This window comes from Juglans microcarpa x Juglans regia, chromosome 1S, assembly GCF_004785595.1.
Source record: "Juglans microcarpa x Juglans regia isolate MS1-56 chromosome 1S, Jm3101_v1.0, whole genome shotgun sequence".
Lineage (NCBI taxonomy): Eukaryota > Viridiplantae > Streptophyta > Magnoliopsida > Fagales > Juglandaceae > Juglans > Juglans microcarpa x Juglans regia.
Window position 1 is genome coordinate 21,072,159 of NC_054595.1, and position 18,962 is coordinate 21,091,120.

General features: G+C 35.7%; 2 protein-coding genes and 1 long non-coding RNA gene across 3 annotated transcripts; 1 reads left to right on the forward strand and 2 right to left on the reverse strand.

The window, feature by feature from the left end:
- Window positions 1-541: 541 nt before the first annotated feature.
- LOC121246526 (membrane-associated 30 kDa protein, chloroplastic-like) lies at window positions 542-12,208 on the reverse strand. Its single transcript, XM_041144704.1, has 11 exons — window positions 11,935-12,208; window positions 10,604-10,716; window positions 10,367-10,477; window positions 9,759-9,823; window positions 9,595-9,676; window positions 9,171-9,245; window positions 4,246-4,316; window positions 4,071-4,153; window positions 3,612-3,676; window positions 1,190-1,264; window positions 542-859 (listed from the first exon to the last, which is right to left on the reverse strand). The coding sequence occupies exons 1-11, from the start codon at window positions 12,071-12,073 to the stop codon at window positions 740-742; spliced, it is 999 nt and encodes a 332-aa protein (XP_041000638.1). The 5' UTR covers window positions 12,074-12,208; the 3' UTR covers window positions 542-739.
- LOC121246529 lies at window positions 8,513-15,913 on the forward strand. Its single transcript, XR_005937126.1, has 3 exons — window positions 8,513-8,525; window positions 8,617-8,620; window positions 15,779-15,913. It is a non-coding gene; the product is annotated as an uncharacterized LOC121246529 (long non-coding RNA).
- Window positions 13,559-16,505, reverse strand: LOC121246527 (DNA-directed RNA polymerases II and V subunit 8A-like). The gene is made up of 4 exons (XM_041144705.1): window positions 16,359-16,505; window positions 15,029-15,189; window positions 14,429-14,520; window positions 13,559-13,942 (listed from the first exon to the last, which is right to left on the reverse strand). The coding sequence occupies exons 1-4, from the start codon at window positions 16,429-16,431 to the stop codon at window positions 13,831-13,833; spliced, it is 438 nt and encodes a 145-aa protein (XP_041000639.1). The 5' UTR covers window positions 16,432-16,505; the 3' UTR covers window positions 13,559-13,830.
- Between the last annotated feature and the right edge of the window lie 2,457 nt (window positions 16,506-18,962).

Consider the following 18,962-nt stretch of genomic DNA (forward strand, 5'->3'; position numbering starts at 1 on the left):
ACGTTGTGGTACCTGTAATCCAAACACAAAGTGCAGACAGACGGTTTCGCCAGTTGTACCCTTGTTTGAATGGATGACATGTCAAGAAGGATAAAGAAATTTTCGAAATCATTCTAATGCCCCATTTTGATATTGAGTTGAGTTGAATTGAGATGAATTGAATTCTTATGAATGGTAATGAGTTGAGATGATGGAATGAGTTTTACGTGACCCACCTAAAATGAGTAATTTAGATGTGTTTGGATGTTAAGATAAGTTTAAATGTATTTATAAAAAATTGAGAACGGTTGTAAATCCTACGTATAAAGAGGTGTTGAGTTGAAAAAAATTGTTAATCTTACGTGTAAAAAGATTTTGAGGTTAAATGAGTTGAGTAATTTGAGAGTTGGATGTTTTGATATTAAACTCAATTTAAAATTAGACTGATATGAGATCACAAGTTCCAAATGGGGCCTAAATGTACATCTAATGGACTCTCTGGTACCAATAATCCAAAAACAAGAGTGTTGCTGCAGATAATGTAATTCAAAACCTTACATTTAGATCATGAAAAATGGTGCTTTATTGTACAGAAGCATGCAGCCTTGTTCATTGCATAACATCACTATAGTACATTTAAGCTTGGTCTTCAAGCTGTAGAATGTAAATATGTTTGGCCTTTAGCTGTACAAAATGTAGGCAAAATGAAACCAATGCTGAGCTTGAAAAAAGAAATTTAAGACGGGAACAGTTCGAAAGTCTAGAAATCCTTTGCCTTTTGCCTCAGTTCATTAAGCTCCCTTTCAATTTCAGAATCTCGGAATGGATATGGCTTGTTTGTGCTTGTCGTGACAGTTCTTCCAGGTGGAAGCTCTCCTTTCTGCAGGGAAAAGAGAGAAACAAAAGGGGTCAAAGTCTACGGTTGTTGAAAAGGCAGATAATTGGGAAAAAAAACGCAGGTATCTTATAACAAAAGATGCTGAATCTTCTGTCTTCCTCCGGTTTCTTGGCAAGGGATAGAAATAGCCAATAGTAGAAAATAGGAAGCTTTCAACCCAGTAAAAAATTTATCTACTTTCAAGACAAGTAATTTTAACAAAAAAATGAACAGAAACTAAGTTTAAAATTACATGTATGCTAAAAATCAGGGTACTTCGCTGAATAATTGAAAGCATATGCATTCACATGTAACTGGAAGTATAACGCATACCTTTGTGCTACCGGACAATTCTTTTTTCAGGTTTTCTAGATCATCATCAACTGATGAGCCCTCTAGCAATGCAAACTGCAACATAAATATAAGTGTAAAAATGGTAAGTATTACTTTTGGAAAGAGGCAATCGAATGCAGGTGAAACTGTATGACCCTGTGTGAAAAACAGAGAGCATGAACGTTTAGCAGTGTAGTCTCTCTCTTTTTTTCTTGTTTCTTTTCTTTCTTATAGACGTTTGGCAGTGTAGTCATTATCAAAACAATTAACTGAATGTTCAATGATTGACTGACGTGCTCAGTAGGCTATACAGAGACATCAAACGGCTAAATTTATGACTACATACCCTTATAATCAAAATCAGTGTTACATTAAATGAATAAAACACAAAGTTCCTCATAGTAGTATTATGTTAGACTCAACCCCAGAGACTATGCCCCAGTCCAAGTTACTCTAGGTCGACCACATTCCTTTATGCCACCAGGCCCTATTTAGGGATATGTCTCTAGTAACCTCTTTAACAATCATATCTTTTCTACAATAAAACCCATTAGAAAGGAAAAAGTAACATCAATTCCCCAATTCATCAATACCAACTGCCAAACGTAATTCAGGGTGTAAGAGTAACTTTAGCCATGATTTTTGTCACAGATGCCTATCTCCTTCCTCTTTCAATCTTTAACTTTCTTTTCTGTCTCCCTCCTCTTCTAGTTTTTCCCCAGTTCTCTTCTTTCTAGGGGAATAATTGGGTCAATCATACTAAGTACAAACAATATATACAAAAAGAGAGCCATCTATGTGCAGTGGATGGCCAGCACACATTTTATTCATGCCCTTCTGCGAAAGGCCATCTTCCCAGTTTGAGCTTCCAATTTACTTTGTAAGATTGCTCCAAATCTTGACCATGTTTGATATTACTACTGTATGTGCGCATGTGCATGTGCAAGCTTGCACAGACCTATGCAGGACAGCTATTCAAATTTAAAGTAGACTGGATTGTATCTTATGTTTGTTTTTCATGTGAAAGTGGTAAAGGCCTTGGTCTTGGTGGTATGTCTAAGGTTCGAATCCTCTTGAATGCAAACAATCTCTAGGAGCCATCAAATTAGGGGATTTTCTCCTTGAACTACCCGAGGTGCAATTGCGGGAAACTGCTTGCCGAGGGCCTGTGCACTTCTGGGATTAGTCAGGACACTGTTCTCATACACCTGGTGCCAATCAAAAAAAAAAAAGACCAACCAGCATCTGGTATCTCTACCAAGTGAAGAAATAGTCTCTGCCTTTTCTTCACAAATAACATGTGCAGGAAGCCTAGGAGAAGAGAAGCCTGCTACCTTCGCCTATCCATATTTATATATGAAAGCAACAGTAAGAACTGGAAAGCATGCTAACTGCATGTCAGTACATCTAAGAGAGCTTGTGTATATGTGCATGTTATCTGAATGATATTCAATAAAACCAACTCACTGTACACTGGTGAGACTCCAAAATCAACAACCGCAGGGGTTACTCAAATAATTTAGAGCATGAGAGAGCTTGGCTGAGGTGGGTCTTAGCACATCAAGCAGGACAAGACCATGGCACTGTAACCATTAAACCTAGATGAGTCCTGGTACTTGTACGAACTGCAAATATATGCCAGTATCCACCAAGGTACTCACATCACTGCAAATGACTATTAACAAGCCATCAACATCCCAGACACCTCTAAATTGGTCAAAGCTAGATGATATCCATAATCCCCTCACTGAAATACATATCTCAATACTATAATGAACCAAAACCAGTTGTGAGCCCTTTGCTCCATACTAGCTAGTTAAAGAGATCCTCAAGCCCGCTGGACCTCCACTCTTGTATAAAGGCATGATCATTGGTCATAAGTATCTCAAACTCATTTCCCAAACCTCCCTTAACGCATGGGAAGTATGGAAAGTATTGCATCCATGACACAACACCAAAACATGGTCTGTTAGATGTGTCACATAGTGACAAACTTCAACAGCACAAAATGCAGTGTTCAATAAAAATAATACATCAAAGATCTTGGACAACTACACAATGATTTACTGAAATTTTGTATAAGCTAACATATCGAACAACTGCACTGAACACCATTTGAGCTCCAAAATGACCAGCATCTGAGCTTTGAAATCGGGGAGCCACTTTAAGCTTCAGGCGCAATTTATAACATACAATCATGCAAATAGACTATGTAGGCCAACAAGTTCAAAAGAAAACCCACATAGGGTGCTGAACTTTACTCATTGACTTATCTTCAGATTATATTTCGCAAAGAACATAAAAAAGTAACCCATTCACAATAGTTTCAAGGACTTTCTCTCAAGTTTCTTCACTCAGATAATCAATGATTTGATTTGACAAAGTATGGAATGGAGTGAAGAGAAAGGGAAATGATGACTACCTTTCCATCAAGATCATCAGTTGTTAATTGACCAAGAGCTTCTGCTTGGGATTCCATTGCCAGCACTATCAAGATGAAAAACAATTAATAAAATTTAAATAGGAAAATAAATAGAATCAATATGATAAACCAAGATTGATTCAGTCAATATTTCAGAAAAATTAAGATAACATGCAAAAAGTGAGCTGGTTACATATTGGGTGATAAAGAAACATATTAAGCAAGGAATAACCATTGTAACCTTAAGTATGAGATATACATAACGTGGTGTCAGGGAGCATCACATGAGACATGCCATAAAACGTAAGTATAATATAATATTGCAGTCGTCTGCACCCCGGAGAAGAGGCAAGGGATGTGGGTGATATGCAGAAAATCCAGGATTTATATTATTTTATCATATATATATATATATATCATGTGGATTAGAGCGTGATTTCTACCATCTCAATGCCTCACCTTTCTCTTCCATCTTTTCAAAAGCTCCAAGGGCATTACTTGTATTGACATTCCCCAACATCTCGCTCACTTTGCTTGTAGTCCTGAACACCAAAGTGGCCATTACTGGCATCATTAAGGAGACAATATATAGGTAAAATGGCATAGCAATGCATTAAGGTGGCGGAAGACAAACTTTGCGGACTGAGCACGTGCTTTTAGAGTATCTTTCTTTGATCTAGCTTCCTGTATCTTACTCTCCAAAAGCTACACCAAACAATTTTTTTTTTTAATCAGTAAATAAGAATTTTATTGAAAATAAGCGAAGCCAAGTACATGGGACATATACAAGAGTCACACCTAGGCATGACTGTCTAAAGATACAAGAAAATCATGTATGTTCATGCCATCAAAGTCTATCACAATCGACCAATAGAATAAGTGTGAAGAAAAAAAGTTCTAAGCTTGTCCAATGTCCATTCACAATCCTCAAAACTCCGACCAATCCTCTCCATCCATATGCACCATCATAGGCAGGTCAATATCATCTTCCACGTAGTTGCAATTTGAGAGTTACCCCAGATGCCTTGCCAGCTGGCCAAAAAGTCAACAACTCTTCTTGTCATTACCCAAAAGGATCCCACTCTTCGTTCCATAAACTCTGGGCCACATCACAATGCAATAATAGGTAAACCACATACTCGCCACTTTTCTTACACATGTAACACCAATCCAATACAATGAGTCGGTATTTCATAATCTTCCCTAACGAAGCTGTCCATACAAAAAAAGAAGCTTTTTTTTTGGTGGGGGGAGAGGCTTAGTCTTCCATATGTTCTTCCGTGGGAATGTTCTTGTAGAATGTCATAAGAGACTTATAGTACGACTGTACACTAAAGTTCCGCTTCTTGGATGGTGACCACGTCATCTTATCCGCTCCTCCAGTCACTCTAGAATTGTACACAAGAATGAAGAAATCTATAAATGTGTCAATTTCCTGATCTTGGGTATCTCTAAAGAAAATAATATTCCATTGGGGAGAGCCGCTAGAGAGATCCAGAAGCTCTGCTACTGTAGCCGCCTTTCTTTGTGCAATGCTGTATAGTATTGGGTAGGCTTCCTTGAGTATTCGATCTCCACACCATAACTCATTCCAGAATTTAATTTTGGAGCCATAACTACAAACCGTGTTGATCGATGGAGATTGGTCCAGCCTCTTCTTATGTGTTTCCAAAGCCCCACCCCATATGGTCCACTCACCTCATTCGAGCACCATCTTCCCCACAATCCACCATATTTTAAATCTATGATCACCCTCCACAAAGCTCCCCTCTCTTCGTGATATCTTTTTCTTGATAAGTAACTGATATTATTGATAAAGATAGGCATAGCCCAAGAACACAAGCTGATATACATGAGATAAGACCTATCTAGGTCGAGATAGAAGAAACAAGAAAATTATGAAAATTCAGGCCATTAAAATCTAAAGCTATGATATACAAGAGATAAGACCTCTCTTTGTGATATCTCCATAACCATTTACCCAATAAAGCCTTGTTGAAAACCAACAAATTCCAAATTTCCCAACCCGCCTTCGTGTATAGGGGTACAAACCGTAGCCTAATTCACCAAATGAAACTTGAATTCTTCGTCTATTCTTCCCCCCCCCCCCCCCGCAAATAGAATGCAACTTTATTAAACTCCTTGACGTACGCTTATTATACTGAATAGCATGGTCAAAGTCAGAATAACTAAATAATGCAAATAAAGCCAGTGTATGGCAAAGTTATATCTCTCAGTCCTTGGACAAAAAATAAATTTGATCTCATCAAATTATTTTTTCGGCTGGTTTTTTATAGAATAGAAAAGCATAAGTGTAACGACCCGATCCTATATTTTTAGGGATAAATTACGGATAATTTTTTTAGCTCAATAAATAAGTTAAAGTCCATATGAGAATTATCAAATGATTTTTTTTAAAAACCTAGAGTTAAGGCTTCATTATTATTATTATTTTTTTTTTTTTTATTTATTTTTTTTTTTACTCCAAGCACGTGTGTGTTAGAGTCCAAACACTATTACTATTCTTATTTCATCTTCATATTAAAACTCCTAGCTACCGGATTTTATTCTATAAATTTCAAACACACACGAAATCTAATCCACTTCCATGCACGTACGTTTCATCTTCTTCTTCACTAGGGTTTTCATTAGTCTATATATAGAGGCTTATTACGTCCAGTCCGTACCATTATTTCCAGCATGATCAACCAGCCTCTTCCTCAAGCCGAAACCAAACCCAACAACCCACGCCTCCTTCCCCACGTCGTACTCAGATCCCCTCCACGCCAACCCAAACAGCAAGCCCCTCGCCGCTGCCCTCCACCACCGTCGCTTAGCCAAGCCTTCACGTGCACCACATAGAACCACTCAACCCGCAAGTCCGTCACCGAGAGAGTCTAGTTTTTTATCCACCTCCAAACACACAACCAACCACCACACAACCGCACACACGGCAGTACACCAAGAACCACCAGCTTTCCCACACGCAGCAACCACCACACGGCAAATAGAGTCTTTCCGCAGCCCACATAAACGGCATCAACCACCGAAACGTTTAGAGAGGGTGCTCTGTTTTCACCATCGAAAACAGGGGATTTTTTTTTCTCCCCACCGTGAGCCACAGCCCAACCACCCCACGGCACCAACTCCCTACACGTCTTCACCACATTGCACAGGAAGTGCCAGCCCAAGCCACCGCTCCCTTTCGGTAAGCTCACGACGTGCCCACTGGTTCTCTCCGATCCCTCTCAGATTTTCTTCTCTCTCTCTCTCTCTCTCTCAAGTTTTCTGTTTCTCTCTATCTCTCCAGCCTTGAGCCACCGAGGAACCACCCAGCTCCGCCATTCAGCACCACCAAGCCCGAAAGCCTCATGCCTAGCTCTCGGTAAGCTCTGCTGTGTGTCCGTCTACGTAGTTGCATGGTTACGTTTCAAACAAAATGCCAATAATAGGTTCTAGTTTGTAACAATGACAATTTTGCCCTTTTGAGTTTAGTTTGTAATGTAATTAGCCTAAGCAGGCATATTAGGATCTTAATTAGAATTGAGTTATTTTTTAATTATCATGAAGATAAACATGTATGTTATTAGGCTATATTCGGGTTCTAAATCATTTTGGGCTTGATAATATTTTTATTAGAGCAACAGTTATATTACTTAAGTGGGATAGACTTGTTTCTTAGATAGACTTGTATTGAATTAAATTTAGGGTAAGTGAATATCATTTATCTGTCAATGAGTTTAGGGAAATGATGGTATTTTAGGGATTAGGAGAATTTTAAGTATTGAAGAATTAAAATAGGTTAATTTTAGCTTTTCAGGGTTAAATATTTTAACACGTGTTCAATTGGAATATTTACGGAAATTACACGCTCATTGTATAGGTGACTGATTACATGCCGAAAATAGTGGATTAGCGCTGCAAGGTAAGTAGCATGATCATACCCTTACATGTATGTACGGTAAACGGCACGTCTTTTATAAAAATATTATGCATGTACGCCCTCCATTGGAAGCCCCTTTTTACATACCTAAATCATGATTTTATGTGAAGATTTATGCATTAAAGTATTTTATGAAAGTCATAATTTTATTTGAAGGTTTATGAAAATTGATGATCTTATGTGATAATTTATGCAGTTATGGAAAGTCATGCATGATTTTATGTGAGAGTTACGCATAAATTATTTATGAAAAGTCATGATTTTCTGTGAGAGTTATGCATAAAATAATTTATGAAAAGTCATGAATTTATGTGAGGAAACATGTATCACGACATTTATGAAAGAATGTGATTTCATTTGAAATCTATGATATGATATGACAAGTATGTATGCGATTTCCTTTGAAATTTATGAAATGACAAGTATGCAAATATGATTATGATAAGATATGTAACGGCCTATGTTATGATATGAAGACGGTACCTATGTTATGAGCATATTGCATTGCCAGGTCGTGCATGCTGGTAGTGCACCCAGTATGTCTTCCTTACGTATGGATTCCACAACCCGCGGCCACGGGCGGAATCAAAATCTACTTAGATTCGCTAACCCTAACTCACGGGGGTCAACAGTGGGTAACGGCCTATGATAAGTGAAAGATAAGTTAATGTTCATGTTATTTATGTATGTATTTATGAATATGCACGTTTTTTAAGAAACCTTATGTTTATTATATTTACTGTATGATGTGTTACTTATTGAGTATTCGACTCATTTTAGTTTGTTTCTATATTTTTTAAACCACCACAGGTGATGACATTTTTGAGGATGGGACTACAGGACAGGACTTGACCCCGAGAGACGAGGCAGAGGCCTAGACAGATTATGCTATGATTATTTTTATGGTTTAAGGTTTAAATAAATTATTCTGATCAGCACATGAGACTTCCATATTTTTTTTTCTTTAATAAGTGCTTCCGTAGACTCTATTTTGGATTTTAAGTATTTATTAAATTTTGTTTTATTTATGGAATCTTTCGCATCTGGCGCGTTATTAAAAAGAAAAGTTTTTAAGTTCAAGTTTAGTAGTAGCACACTTGCTTCTCGAAAATTCTAAATGTCTTTTTGGGAAGCGGGGTGTTACAATAAGTAATTGCCTTGGTTCTGCTCAGCTTCTTGTTTTTAATTAAGTACAAATTACAACTATGTAACTCACAATTTGTAACGAAAGAATCACAGCTTCTCTAGTCAGTTCTTCATAGTTCTCAGGATAGCTGTTTCTTCCCCCCTTTTATGAGTAAAATCTCATGATACCTATGAGCAATAATACCAATTTTGACAACTAACAACCAATTAAATGCATTCTAACCAGCAAAAAAAATATCCAAGTAAAAGAGTTTTCTATCTGCCTAGCCAATTATATTATGAAGTACGTCTTTTACATACGAAAACATGGTTTCTTTACATGCTATTGCATTATTTAAAATGCAACATTTATCACTAGCAAAACACCAGTGATGTACTATGAATCGAAAATAGTATTTCGAACATTATTTTCTATCAAAACAACCCCATGAGGATATGACCAATGCATGAGAAAAGAGTCATTAACATACCCGTGTATTAGAGACAAGATTCTCAACAACAGTTTTCTGTTGATCAAGTTGAGCTTTCAAAGCATTAGCATTATCCTGCAGAAATATTTAAGCATGATCATCATCATGTATGCCAAATCCTTCAGAATGTAGCATTACTATGGCCCAGATACCAAGACATCCCTATATAATTCCACTTTTCAGTTGCAACCGCTTGCATAAGCAGGAAATCTATGTAAGCATAGTGTGTAAAAACAAACTGCACTTTTTTTCAAAAGCAGTAAATTTACGGAAAAAAATGAGAAAAAAAAATATGATCAAGGGATCAATTTTATGCAGTTTCTAGCATCTAACTTCAAATTCAGTCAGACTGGTCATTATTAATCCAAAATAACAACGAATTTGAACTTCTAGCATAAACTATTTCAGACAGATGAATACTTACAGCATAAGATTTCCGCCTCTTTAGAGCTTCCCGTGCAAGATCCTCTTCTCCTTTCTGAAGGGCAAATTGGGCCTTACGATACCTACATTAAACATAAGGTACACAGGCATCATGCATTATCACTTTACTTAGGGAATTATGATAATAGCGCATTCAAGTGTTACCAATCTTCAGAAGCTAGTTGTGCAGCCTTGTATTTGTTTTCCAACTGCTTTTGAGATGCCAAAACCTTCTCACAAACAAACACAAAGTTTCGCCAATTTTAAAACATGGAATTTGGGGGGTTAAAAGTAAATGCCACAGACTAACAATGAATAGAGTGGAGAATTACACGATATCTTCTTTTTTTTAATATATAAGTAAGAAGAATTTATTACAAGATATCTTTTTTTAATAAGTAAAAAGAATTTATTACAAGATATCTAAGTCTTATCAACTTTGAAGATTGTAACAAGATGGGAGATGAGCTTAGTTCTAGAGTGTTAAAAGCAATATGCGTGGATGTTGGTGCATAATAATTCTTAACTTTTCTTCCTATTTAGATTTATGTTTTATTTTCCTTGCCCCTCCACCCCCAGGTTGCTCCTCTTGTATACACCTTGTGTAGCATCCCTTTGCCCGTTTAACTTATAATAAAAATCCCATCCTATAGAGAGCAGTAGAATAATCTATTTGTTTTGTCCTTTGTTGGTAACAGGAGAACAAAAACGGATCAAATAAAGGACGGAATAAAACAAATGAAAAGAACAGGGGAAGAACAAATGATGCTTACTTGTGCTGTGGCTTGACGCATCTTTGTCAAGTCATCATTCATTTCAAGCACTGTTTGCTCTAAGATTTTCTCTGGGTCTTCAAAGGAACTTATAATCGCATTTGCATATGACTGCAGTTCGGAGACAGCTAAATCATATTATATCTATCATTTAACAAATAACAGTTAATAGACAGGAGATAAAAAGGCAATAATTAATTTTACATGAATGCATGTGAATGAGTCCTTAAATCACACCTTGACAACCCTAGCGAACCGGTCAAAAAGGTTCATACCAGCAGCAAGAGAACCTCCCCTTTGTCTACTATGGGATTGTTTGGAAGCAGCGATTCTTATGCCAGCAACTTTTACTGCAAGCAAATAAATATTTCCCCAGTCAGGGTTTTATATGCGAATACAACTTGCATACAAGTGTGAGAGTGAGAGAGACTTTACAATTCTGTGAGGGACTTCAACCACGGTTTTTTCTTTAATAAGTAAAAAATTAGTTTTAAATTTTCAAAGTATTAAAATTAAGTAATTTTGCTTTCGTAATTGAGTAATGTCAGTGTGCCAAACTCATGATATGCGTAATAAGGTTATTTGAAGAATAGAACTCCAGCATACTAACCACCATGGTAAATTCCATTCCAATTAGAAACTTCGAACACATAAAAAGAACAAGATATGCCACATTTTTTTCTTTTGGCTGCATCGTTAAGTTGTAACGTAGAAACACACACACTAATTAAATATGCAGGTTACTTCAAATGCTTTTATTTTATCAATGAAAATCCTTAGTAAAATGCAGTCAATAAAAGAAAACCCAACTTATTTGAAACAGCAGACACCTCAAATGTGGTCATCTCTTTGTATGCATGACCCATAAGTACTTTTTGTTTGAGGAACATCTTATGTTTGTGTACTAGTTTGAGAGACAAATATACATAGGAGATGATGCGCAGCAACCAAGTTGAACTTTTTTCCAAAAAATCAGTTTGCCAGATAAATTTGTGTTTGAATCAAATGGTGTTAACAAATGCACATCAAGCTTATTTCAGTACAATCTTATAATCCAAGAAAAGTTATGGAATCTCATATTTTTTACTTTGATTGCTCCAAAATGATAACGGAACGGGGTGAGAAAGTTCATTACTGGCTTATAGTTTTGCATTATTGCCTCAATTTTTTTGGAGTTAGTCCGTATTGTCTCATTAGAATAAATTCCACATCAATAAGCATGCTCTTCCCACCTAGATACTTATTTAATTCTATTTCTAGACAGTTACTTTCTTTAATCTAATTTCATAATCATCTGCTAATCGTAAAATTACATATCAACAGTGAACTCATATTACAACAAGCATACGACATGCGCCTACCGTCAAAACATACAAGATATTTTACCAAGTGTAGTGCACTAATTTGGATTGTATGAGTAAAATGGTAATAGATTTTCTTCTTTCTCTCCTAAGCAACCAAACAGAGTGTAAATCGAAACCCAGATCAGAACCCAGAAAACGTTGAAACTAAGAAAATCTAAGCCATACTCACAAATCACGGAGCAAAAGTAGCAAAAAGGCACATACCTCCACGACCGAAAAATGACGTCGTCAGGGGCTTCCTGACCATGCATAGACTGTGAGAGCTTGAAGAAGAGGGCTGGAACGAAGAAGCAGGCGTAGAGGCCAGGGTTAATCCTGTAAACATCTGCGGTTTTGTGGCCATTTTACTGTTGAAATCAGTCCAATTTGTTGCGAAAAAACAAAATGGTTCCAATAAAAAAGGAGATAGAGCAGACGAAGAAGATATCGGGATCGCCTTTCTCCAGTCAGTGTATGGTTTTGAGAAACTTTTTTAGCTGTTTTCGGTGCTTCCTAAACTCGAATTTAACGGGCCGGATCCGGGTCGTTGCAAAGTTGGAGTAATTAGTGTGAAATTTTGAATTCCGAAATCAATTTAATTCTTGAAATAGAGAAATCTGTATTTTTTTTTTTTTTTTTTGTGATTTACATTTTTTAAGTATAAAATAATTCAAATAGACTGAAATGAAAGAGTTTTAAGAAATAATTGGAGAAATTTTATTTGGGAAATGTTAGTTGTCTCGAGGATGGGCTCCGATATTTTTTTTTTTTTAACTTAGTGATTAAAAATGTATTTTTTAATAATATTGTGAATTTTTTTAAAATGTGTAAGAGTATAAGAAAATGAATAATTTAAAAAAAAAAAAAAAAAACCAAATGATCTTATTGAAACCCATTCTCGAGTGGGTATAGCACGACACATTTTTTTTTGGTGCTTTCCTTTTTATTATTGAAAATAATTGAGAAACAAATGAGACCCAGCTTTTCCCAGTTGAAAAAATTTGGATATTCATTATTCTTTTTTACATTTTTGGGGGAGTAGAGTTACGATTGTTTCGCTAATCTTCATGCAAAACCTGGATTAATTCGTGGATAATTTAATGCAATTTGATTTGACATAAAAAAAAAAAAAAAAAGTAATAGGTTTAATGTTTTAAAATATATGAATCAATCATTCTGGCATTTCATTTCATGCACTGATCAATCAAAGTTGCTTTCAAAGTTCAATTGTCAACTTACATTCCATGCTTAAAAAGTGATAGTCTCGTACAAATCTTTTATAAAAAATAAATCCTATTGATAAAAAAGTAATTGTTTTAATACTTTTTTAAATAAGATTTATTTTTTTATAAAGACTTATGTAAAATTTATTTATTTATAACTTGTACAAATCATTTATCTTTTTTTAATGGATCTCAATTTTTATTAGAGGATTTGCAATTTGCGCCGAGCTTGCACGTCTAGACTTGAAAGAATCATTTTCTAGAATTATACTTTAAAGAATCTAAGATAAAAGTGTTATATGATTTGTGTTGCAGAAGTAGAAGTGGGAGCAAGGGTCTCAATTGCTTCGAAGAGAGGCCCCTGGGCAGTAGTTGACATGATCTATCTATTTGACTAGTTTCTCCAAATGTAAAGAGATAACGGCCCCACATCTTACCATCTTCTTTTTTAAGCTTTTCTGTTTTCGGAGTTTCTTGAGCAGCTTCACATTCTCGCGTTCTTGAAAATGGGCTGGAATCAACAAATTTGGCGTTTGAAAGCACAAATTTCTGTTTTGGGCAAAATGCATAGTGAACTAATCCCATTCCAATTGGCATCCTTGCCTCAACCTTAATGGAAAAATATCTAAATAAAATGCCCATCGGTGGAATGGAACTGCATATTTCTCAAGCCATTCACATTAGCCACTGGAGGCCAAGCCTCCAGTTCATTTGCACCACATGTAGACATGTACAGGTACAAAACTGTTCATTTTACCATAAGTTTAGCATTGCCAATTATAAACTGAGAATCTGTCATGGCATCGCATATTAACATAGCCGATTAGGAGCTTGGAAAGTAGAGAGCTTCCATAACAGAGAGATAAAGTAAGTAACACTTTGATCAAATAGCTTAACTTTACACCTTCCTCATGAGGATATATAGCCTCTGATCAAGTTCAAACTTGTTGCAATGAGATGGATCTCCCTTCAGCATCATCAGAAGCCCACCAAATGAAACGTTCATCTCCCTGAATGCAATATCCGAAACCATGTAAAGGCTTACAAATATAGATGACTACAAAGCCACCCAAACACTGATCAATTTTGTCTCAGTTCAAAATTAATGGGAACAATTTTTATTCTTGCAAGATTTAACTCATCTACACCTTCTGTACCTTCAGTTAAAGAGAAGAGAAGAAAGAGGCGGGGGGGCGGTGGGTTCCAACTTTGGTGCTTAAGCTACAACTAATGATGGTTGCCCTAAGGGACTACAATTGACCTCACCAAACTTCAGGCTGAATTATGGTTAGGCTCGTTTTAAACAACATTTTCCTTAGTAGTTGGAGGAACTGCATGGTTTTGAACCATCCATATGGGACCACAGAAATCAGATGTAATCCCTTCCCTCACTTGAGCTATGAAGTCTAGTGAACATACTAAAAAGATTAGACAAGGAAAAAAACACCACAGAGATTGATTATTACTTCATACATGAAAAGAACAGTAGTACATACGCTTTTGTTCCACGTCCTGAACCATCGGCAATTCTATAAAGCTTTCCATACATTACATAATCAAATCTGTCTGCAAGCGACTGCCGATTGCCCTGGGAAAAGATTAACATTCATTATTAGGATTAGGGCCCTGATGATTTGAAAATGACACAACCAAGAATCAATTTTGGGAGAGGATGCAACAAAAGATTGTGGATATTGCCCTATTATCAGTGTAAGATAGAAGTACAATTTTTTATTTTTTAATCAGTAAAAGATAGATATTATATATATGAATGAAATAGGCATAGCCCTTGTACACAGGAAGTACGATTTATAATGGCTCATTACCGTGGAAACTACATGAAATTGAAGAAACTAAAAAATGCACACCTCACCTATAGCATCTATATAGAAATTACAGAGGTCATCACGCCATAATTAAGAGTCATACTCAAAAGGCCCAGGTTTGAAGCTAATAATTCAAAAAAATGAGCTCCAATTAAATTTAGAACTAACTCTTCATGTGGGCAATAAACATAAACAGATATCTGATCTATAATTAATGTTGTAACTTCATCATAATCCAAACTTTTGAGGCTACACGAGGAATATTATTACCGGAGTATAATAGCCAGTATCAGGTGTTCCATCCAGATTTAGTGTTGGAGCTAGTACCATCGCAAACTTATCACCTTCCTTCAGTATAAACTCCTTTGTAACCATCACATCTAGGTGCATGAACATGTCGAACTTCTCACTTTTTGCTTCAATCCGGATAACTACAGAAATACATAGATGAAATTGTGAATGTAAAATGCCAACAACACATGTATATCTTGAAAAAGTCCAAACAGTCTTCTGATCGCAATGAGTCCACTCAGCTTGACTAAAAACAGTATATTCCTATCTCATGTAGAGTATAGCATAAACTAGCCTGCAAGAAACTATTAAGAAAGTGCCAAAGTGAACTTTACTGCAATGTAGGACCCTAACATGCAAAGGCTAATGGATCAACACACAAAAGGATCTACAAAATCTTACGAGTGAGCAGAAAGGAAACTACTTCATATTTCGCAAACTCTAAGGTGGTAACAGTTAAGTGAAACTTAGTTCTAAAGCTCTTAATAGAAACACAATATCTTCATACCGCAACTGCATTTAAAGACATAGCCAGTTGAAAAAACTCAGTTCAACTCCATTATTAATATGGAGAGAGATGATAACCAAAACCCTTACATGCAAATTTTCATTCATAATTTAGTCATGTTTTCAACACAGAATTGTATTTCCAGCAGGATGATTAATTTGAATTTCAATTAGGTTATAGTACTGCATATCACAATGCATAGTGCAGCCATAGGCCTGCAGTTCCACTTGAAATTCACAAGTTCCTGAACCCCCATATTCTTTAAGTTCATAATTTAGTTCTACGTAAACAAAACTCTCTTAAGAGAAACAGATACCAGTGCAAAGTTATGGCTACATTTGTTATACAGCTAAAAAAAAGATTTCAGGACAACTAATAACATGAGCAAAAGAGGCTAGAATCTTCGCAATTGTTTTAGAGGCAGAAAAATGACCCAGACAGCTTCGCTAATGTAGAAATACTCGCTTTTAAGATAATTATGGAATAGCATATCGAGAGACATCACTACACTCTTTCACATACTATGAGCATTAGAAGCAGATTTTCTGAACAGAGGCAATACTTTTCTTATAATGGCTGCATTCAATGGCACAATTTTTTCTTTCTTTTACCATTGTATGGACTTTAATCTTATTTTCAAACTCAAGATTGGTGATTAGATACCAGATAATCTCAAAATCCCAAGATGACAAAGCCATAAACTATAATCAAAATTGAAGAACACAGAGAGAGAGAGCGAGAACATTAAACTGAAAGTATGTAGTGAAATAACAATGAGCATATCTAGAAAGAGATATATACCTTTATCAAACTTTTTACCATCTGGGTTAAGACGCTCAACCCTAAAAATATCTTCAAAAAGAAACTCAACCATTCTCACTAGCAATTAACTTCGACCGTCAACACCAGATTCACACCTATTACAAAATATACAAAGAAAGAAAAAAATAATCAGAATTAGGGTATAACACATTAATTCTTGAAAGAAGGGGCATCATAAATAGCCACGACGTATTTTTAGGTTATAATTGGTTAGGAATTTATAATTTTATACAAGTATCACGAGCTGGGAAGGGCAGGCAACCAAAAAGAATAAAGAACAGAAGATATAAACAGGGTGAGCGAGAGCGAGAGAGAGAGAGTACTCAGAGTCCCGTGCAGAGATGAGAGCGGCGACGACGGAAGGTGCTGTGGCGTGTGCTCAGTGTTGTGGAGAATGGCGGTGGTAGTAATAGGGCAGAGGGCATTTTAGTCCTTAAAAGGTAATCTCAGATTCCCAACAATAATACACTGATTATTATTAGGGATTTAACCGGTCCGGCCCGATCCGGTTTTGGACAAAATTTGAGACCGAACCGGCATGTACCGGTTTTGGATTTTCAAAAACGGATTACGCTCTGGTTACCTCCTAAACTAGTACGTCCGGTTTTATAGGTTCCAGTCCGGTTTTCCGGTTTTAATAAAATGCAAATTTGGAAAATTAAATTAGAGAGAAGGGAGGCAGGGGGGTTTTGGCTTTTGGCCTGGGAGTCGGTCATGGCAATGAGCTGGTATTTCATGAAATGTAACAAAAAACAAAAACAAATCTTATATGCATTTCATGAAAAGCATTCAACATTCAACAATTTCACTGAAAATTCAGCACATGATAACCAGGGACGAAAATCTTATTCATTACTAGCTCCTCAACCAGCCAATGGCTCATAACCAAGGACGAAAATCATGTTAGTTTTAATCAAAAACCTATAATTCTTACAATGAGTTTGTTTTTCGACCATGCATGCACTTCATACCTTAAATAGAAACAAATGCAGACACCTAAACACTCCAATTTGGAAGCAAACATGTGCCAATTATATAGGCTTATCATTAGCTACAGAGTGCTGTCCTAAAAGGTTGTCTTTTCTCTAAATTTTCATTTTTCTATTGTTCTTCTCAATCCACTTAATATTATATGGCATTTAGATCAATATATTATCAATACCACATATCAATATATTATCAATTATATAGGCTTATCATTAGCTACAGAGTGCAAGCATGTGATGCTGCTTCACTGCTTCAGAAGCATTCAGATCAGTAAACAACGTTCACGACATTAATGTTGGAACTCTCCATCTTGTAGTACAAGAAGATGTTTGATCAATACATGACCATAGATAGATAGTCTTTTATATATTTTAATTTTTTTATAGGGAGTCATGAGTAGGCTTAATACTACACATAATATGCAATGAATGATCGGTAAGATGTAGAAAGGTCACGTCTTCAATGAGCTTCACAATCCTGATCACCAACATTAACATCGATGTATTTTCTAATGGCTTTGCCAAGCGTGTTAAGTCTATTTCTTCACATCTTGCTGATCCATATATTTATTCCCTTCCTCCTCTATCCTCTGAAGAAGATTTAAAAAATTATATATATTCAAGCCCAAAAACCCTAATAACACAAATACCATCTACCAGATTTCAAAGTAATTTCACTAAACAATCACAAAACCCTAATAACACAAACACAATAACAAAACCCTGATGATTCATATCAGGTTTCAAAGTAAATTCAAATAACTTAAATAAGTGAAATGAAAAAAAATAATGGAGAAATTTACCGTGGGTCCGTGAGGAATCGATGACAGAGAGACGTCAAGCTCAGAGGGCAGCGCAGCGCAAGGGGAGGTTCGACGGCGAGAGTGAGGTGAAGAAGAGGGGTCTGTGCGTGGCAGGCTGCGGCCTGCGTGAGAGACGAAGTAGAGAGGGACTAGTGACTCAGTGAGGGAGGCTACGGCAGAATGAAGAAGAGTCGAAGACGAGAAAATTGAAATGAAGAATCAAGACATTGAGGAAGTGAACACAGTAAACGGCGCCGTTTCATTGATTTGGTTATAACTTTTTTTTTTTTTTTTTTTATCGAGTTATAACTATTACTATAAACTATAAACTATATATATATATATATAATAGTATAAGTATTAGGCTATTAGTATAGCTATATATTAGTAATATTGGGTATAGACTATATTATTAGTATTAGTATAAATATTAGTATTAGTAATAGCTAGATAGCCTATATTAGACTACAAATATCACTTACAGACTAATAGAATTAGTATAAGTATAGCTATATATTAGTATTAGTTATAATGATTAGTATAACTATATAATAATATTAGTATTAAACTATTAGTATACTATATATTAGCATTAGACTATTAGTATTAGTATATATATATATATCAGTATTAATTATAGTGATTAGAATAACTATATATTAGTATTTGTTATAACGATTTTAATTTAATGTAACTATATTATTGATAGACTATAGTGATAGTATTAGTATACTAATATTAAATTTAGTATTAGTATTACTATATCATTATTTCATATGTAATTATTTAGTATA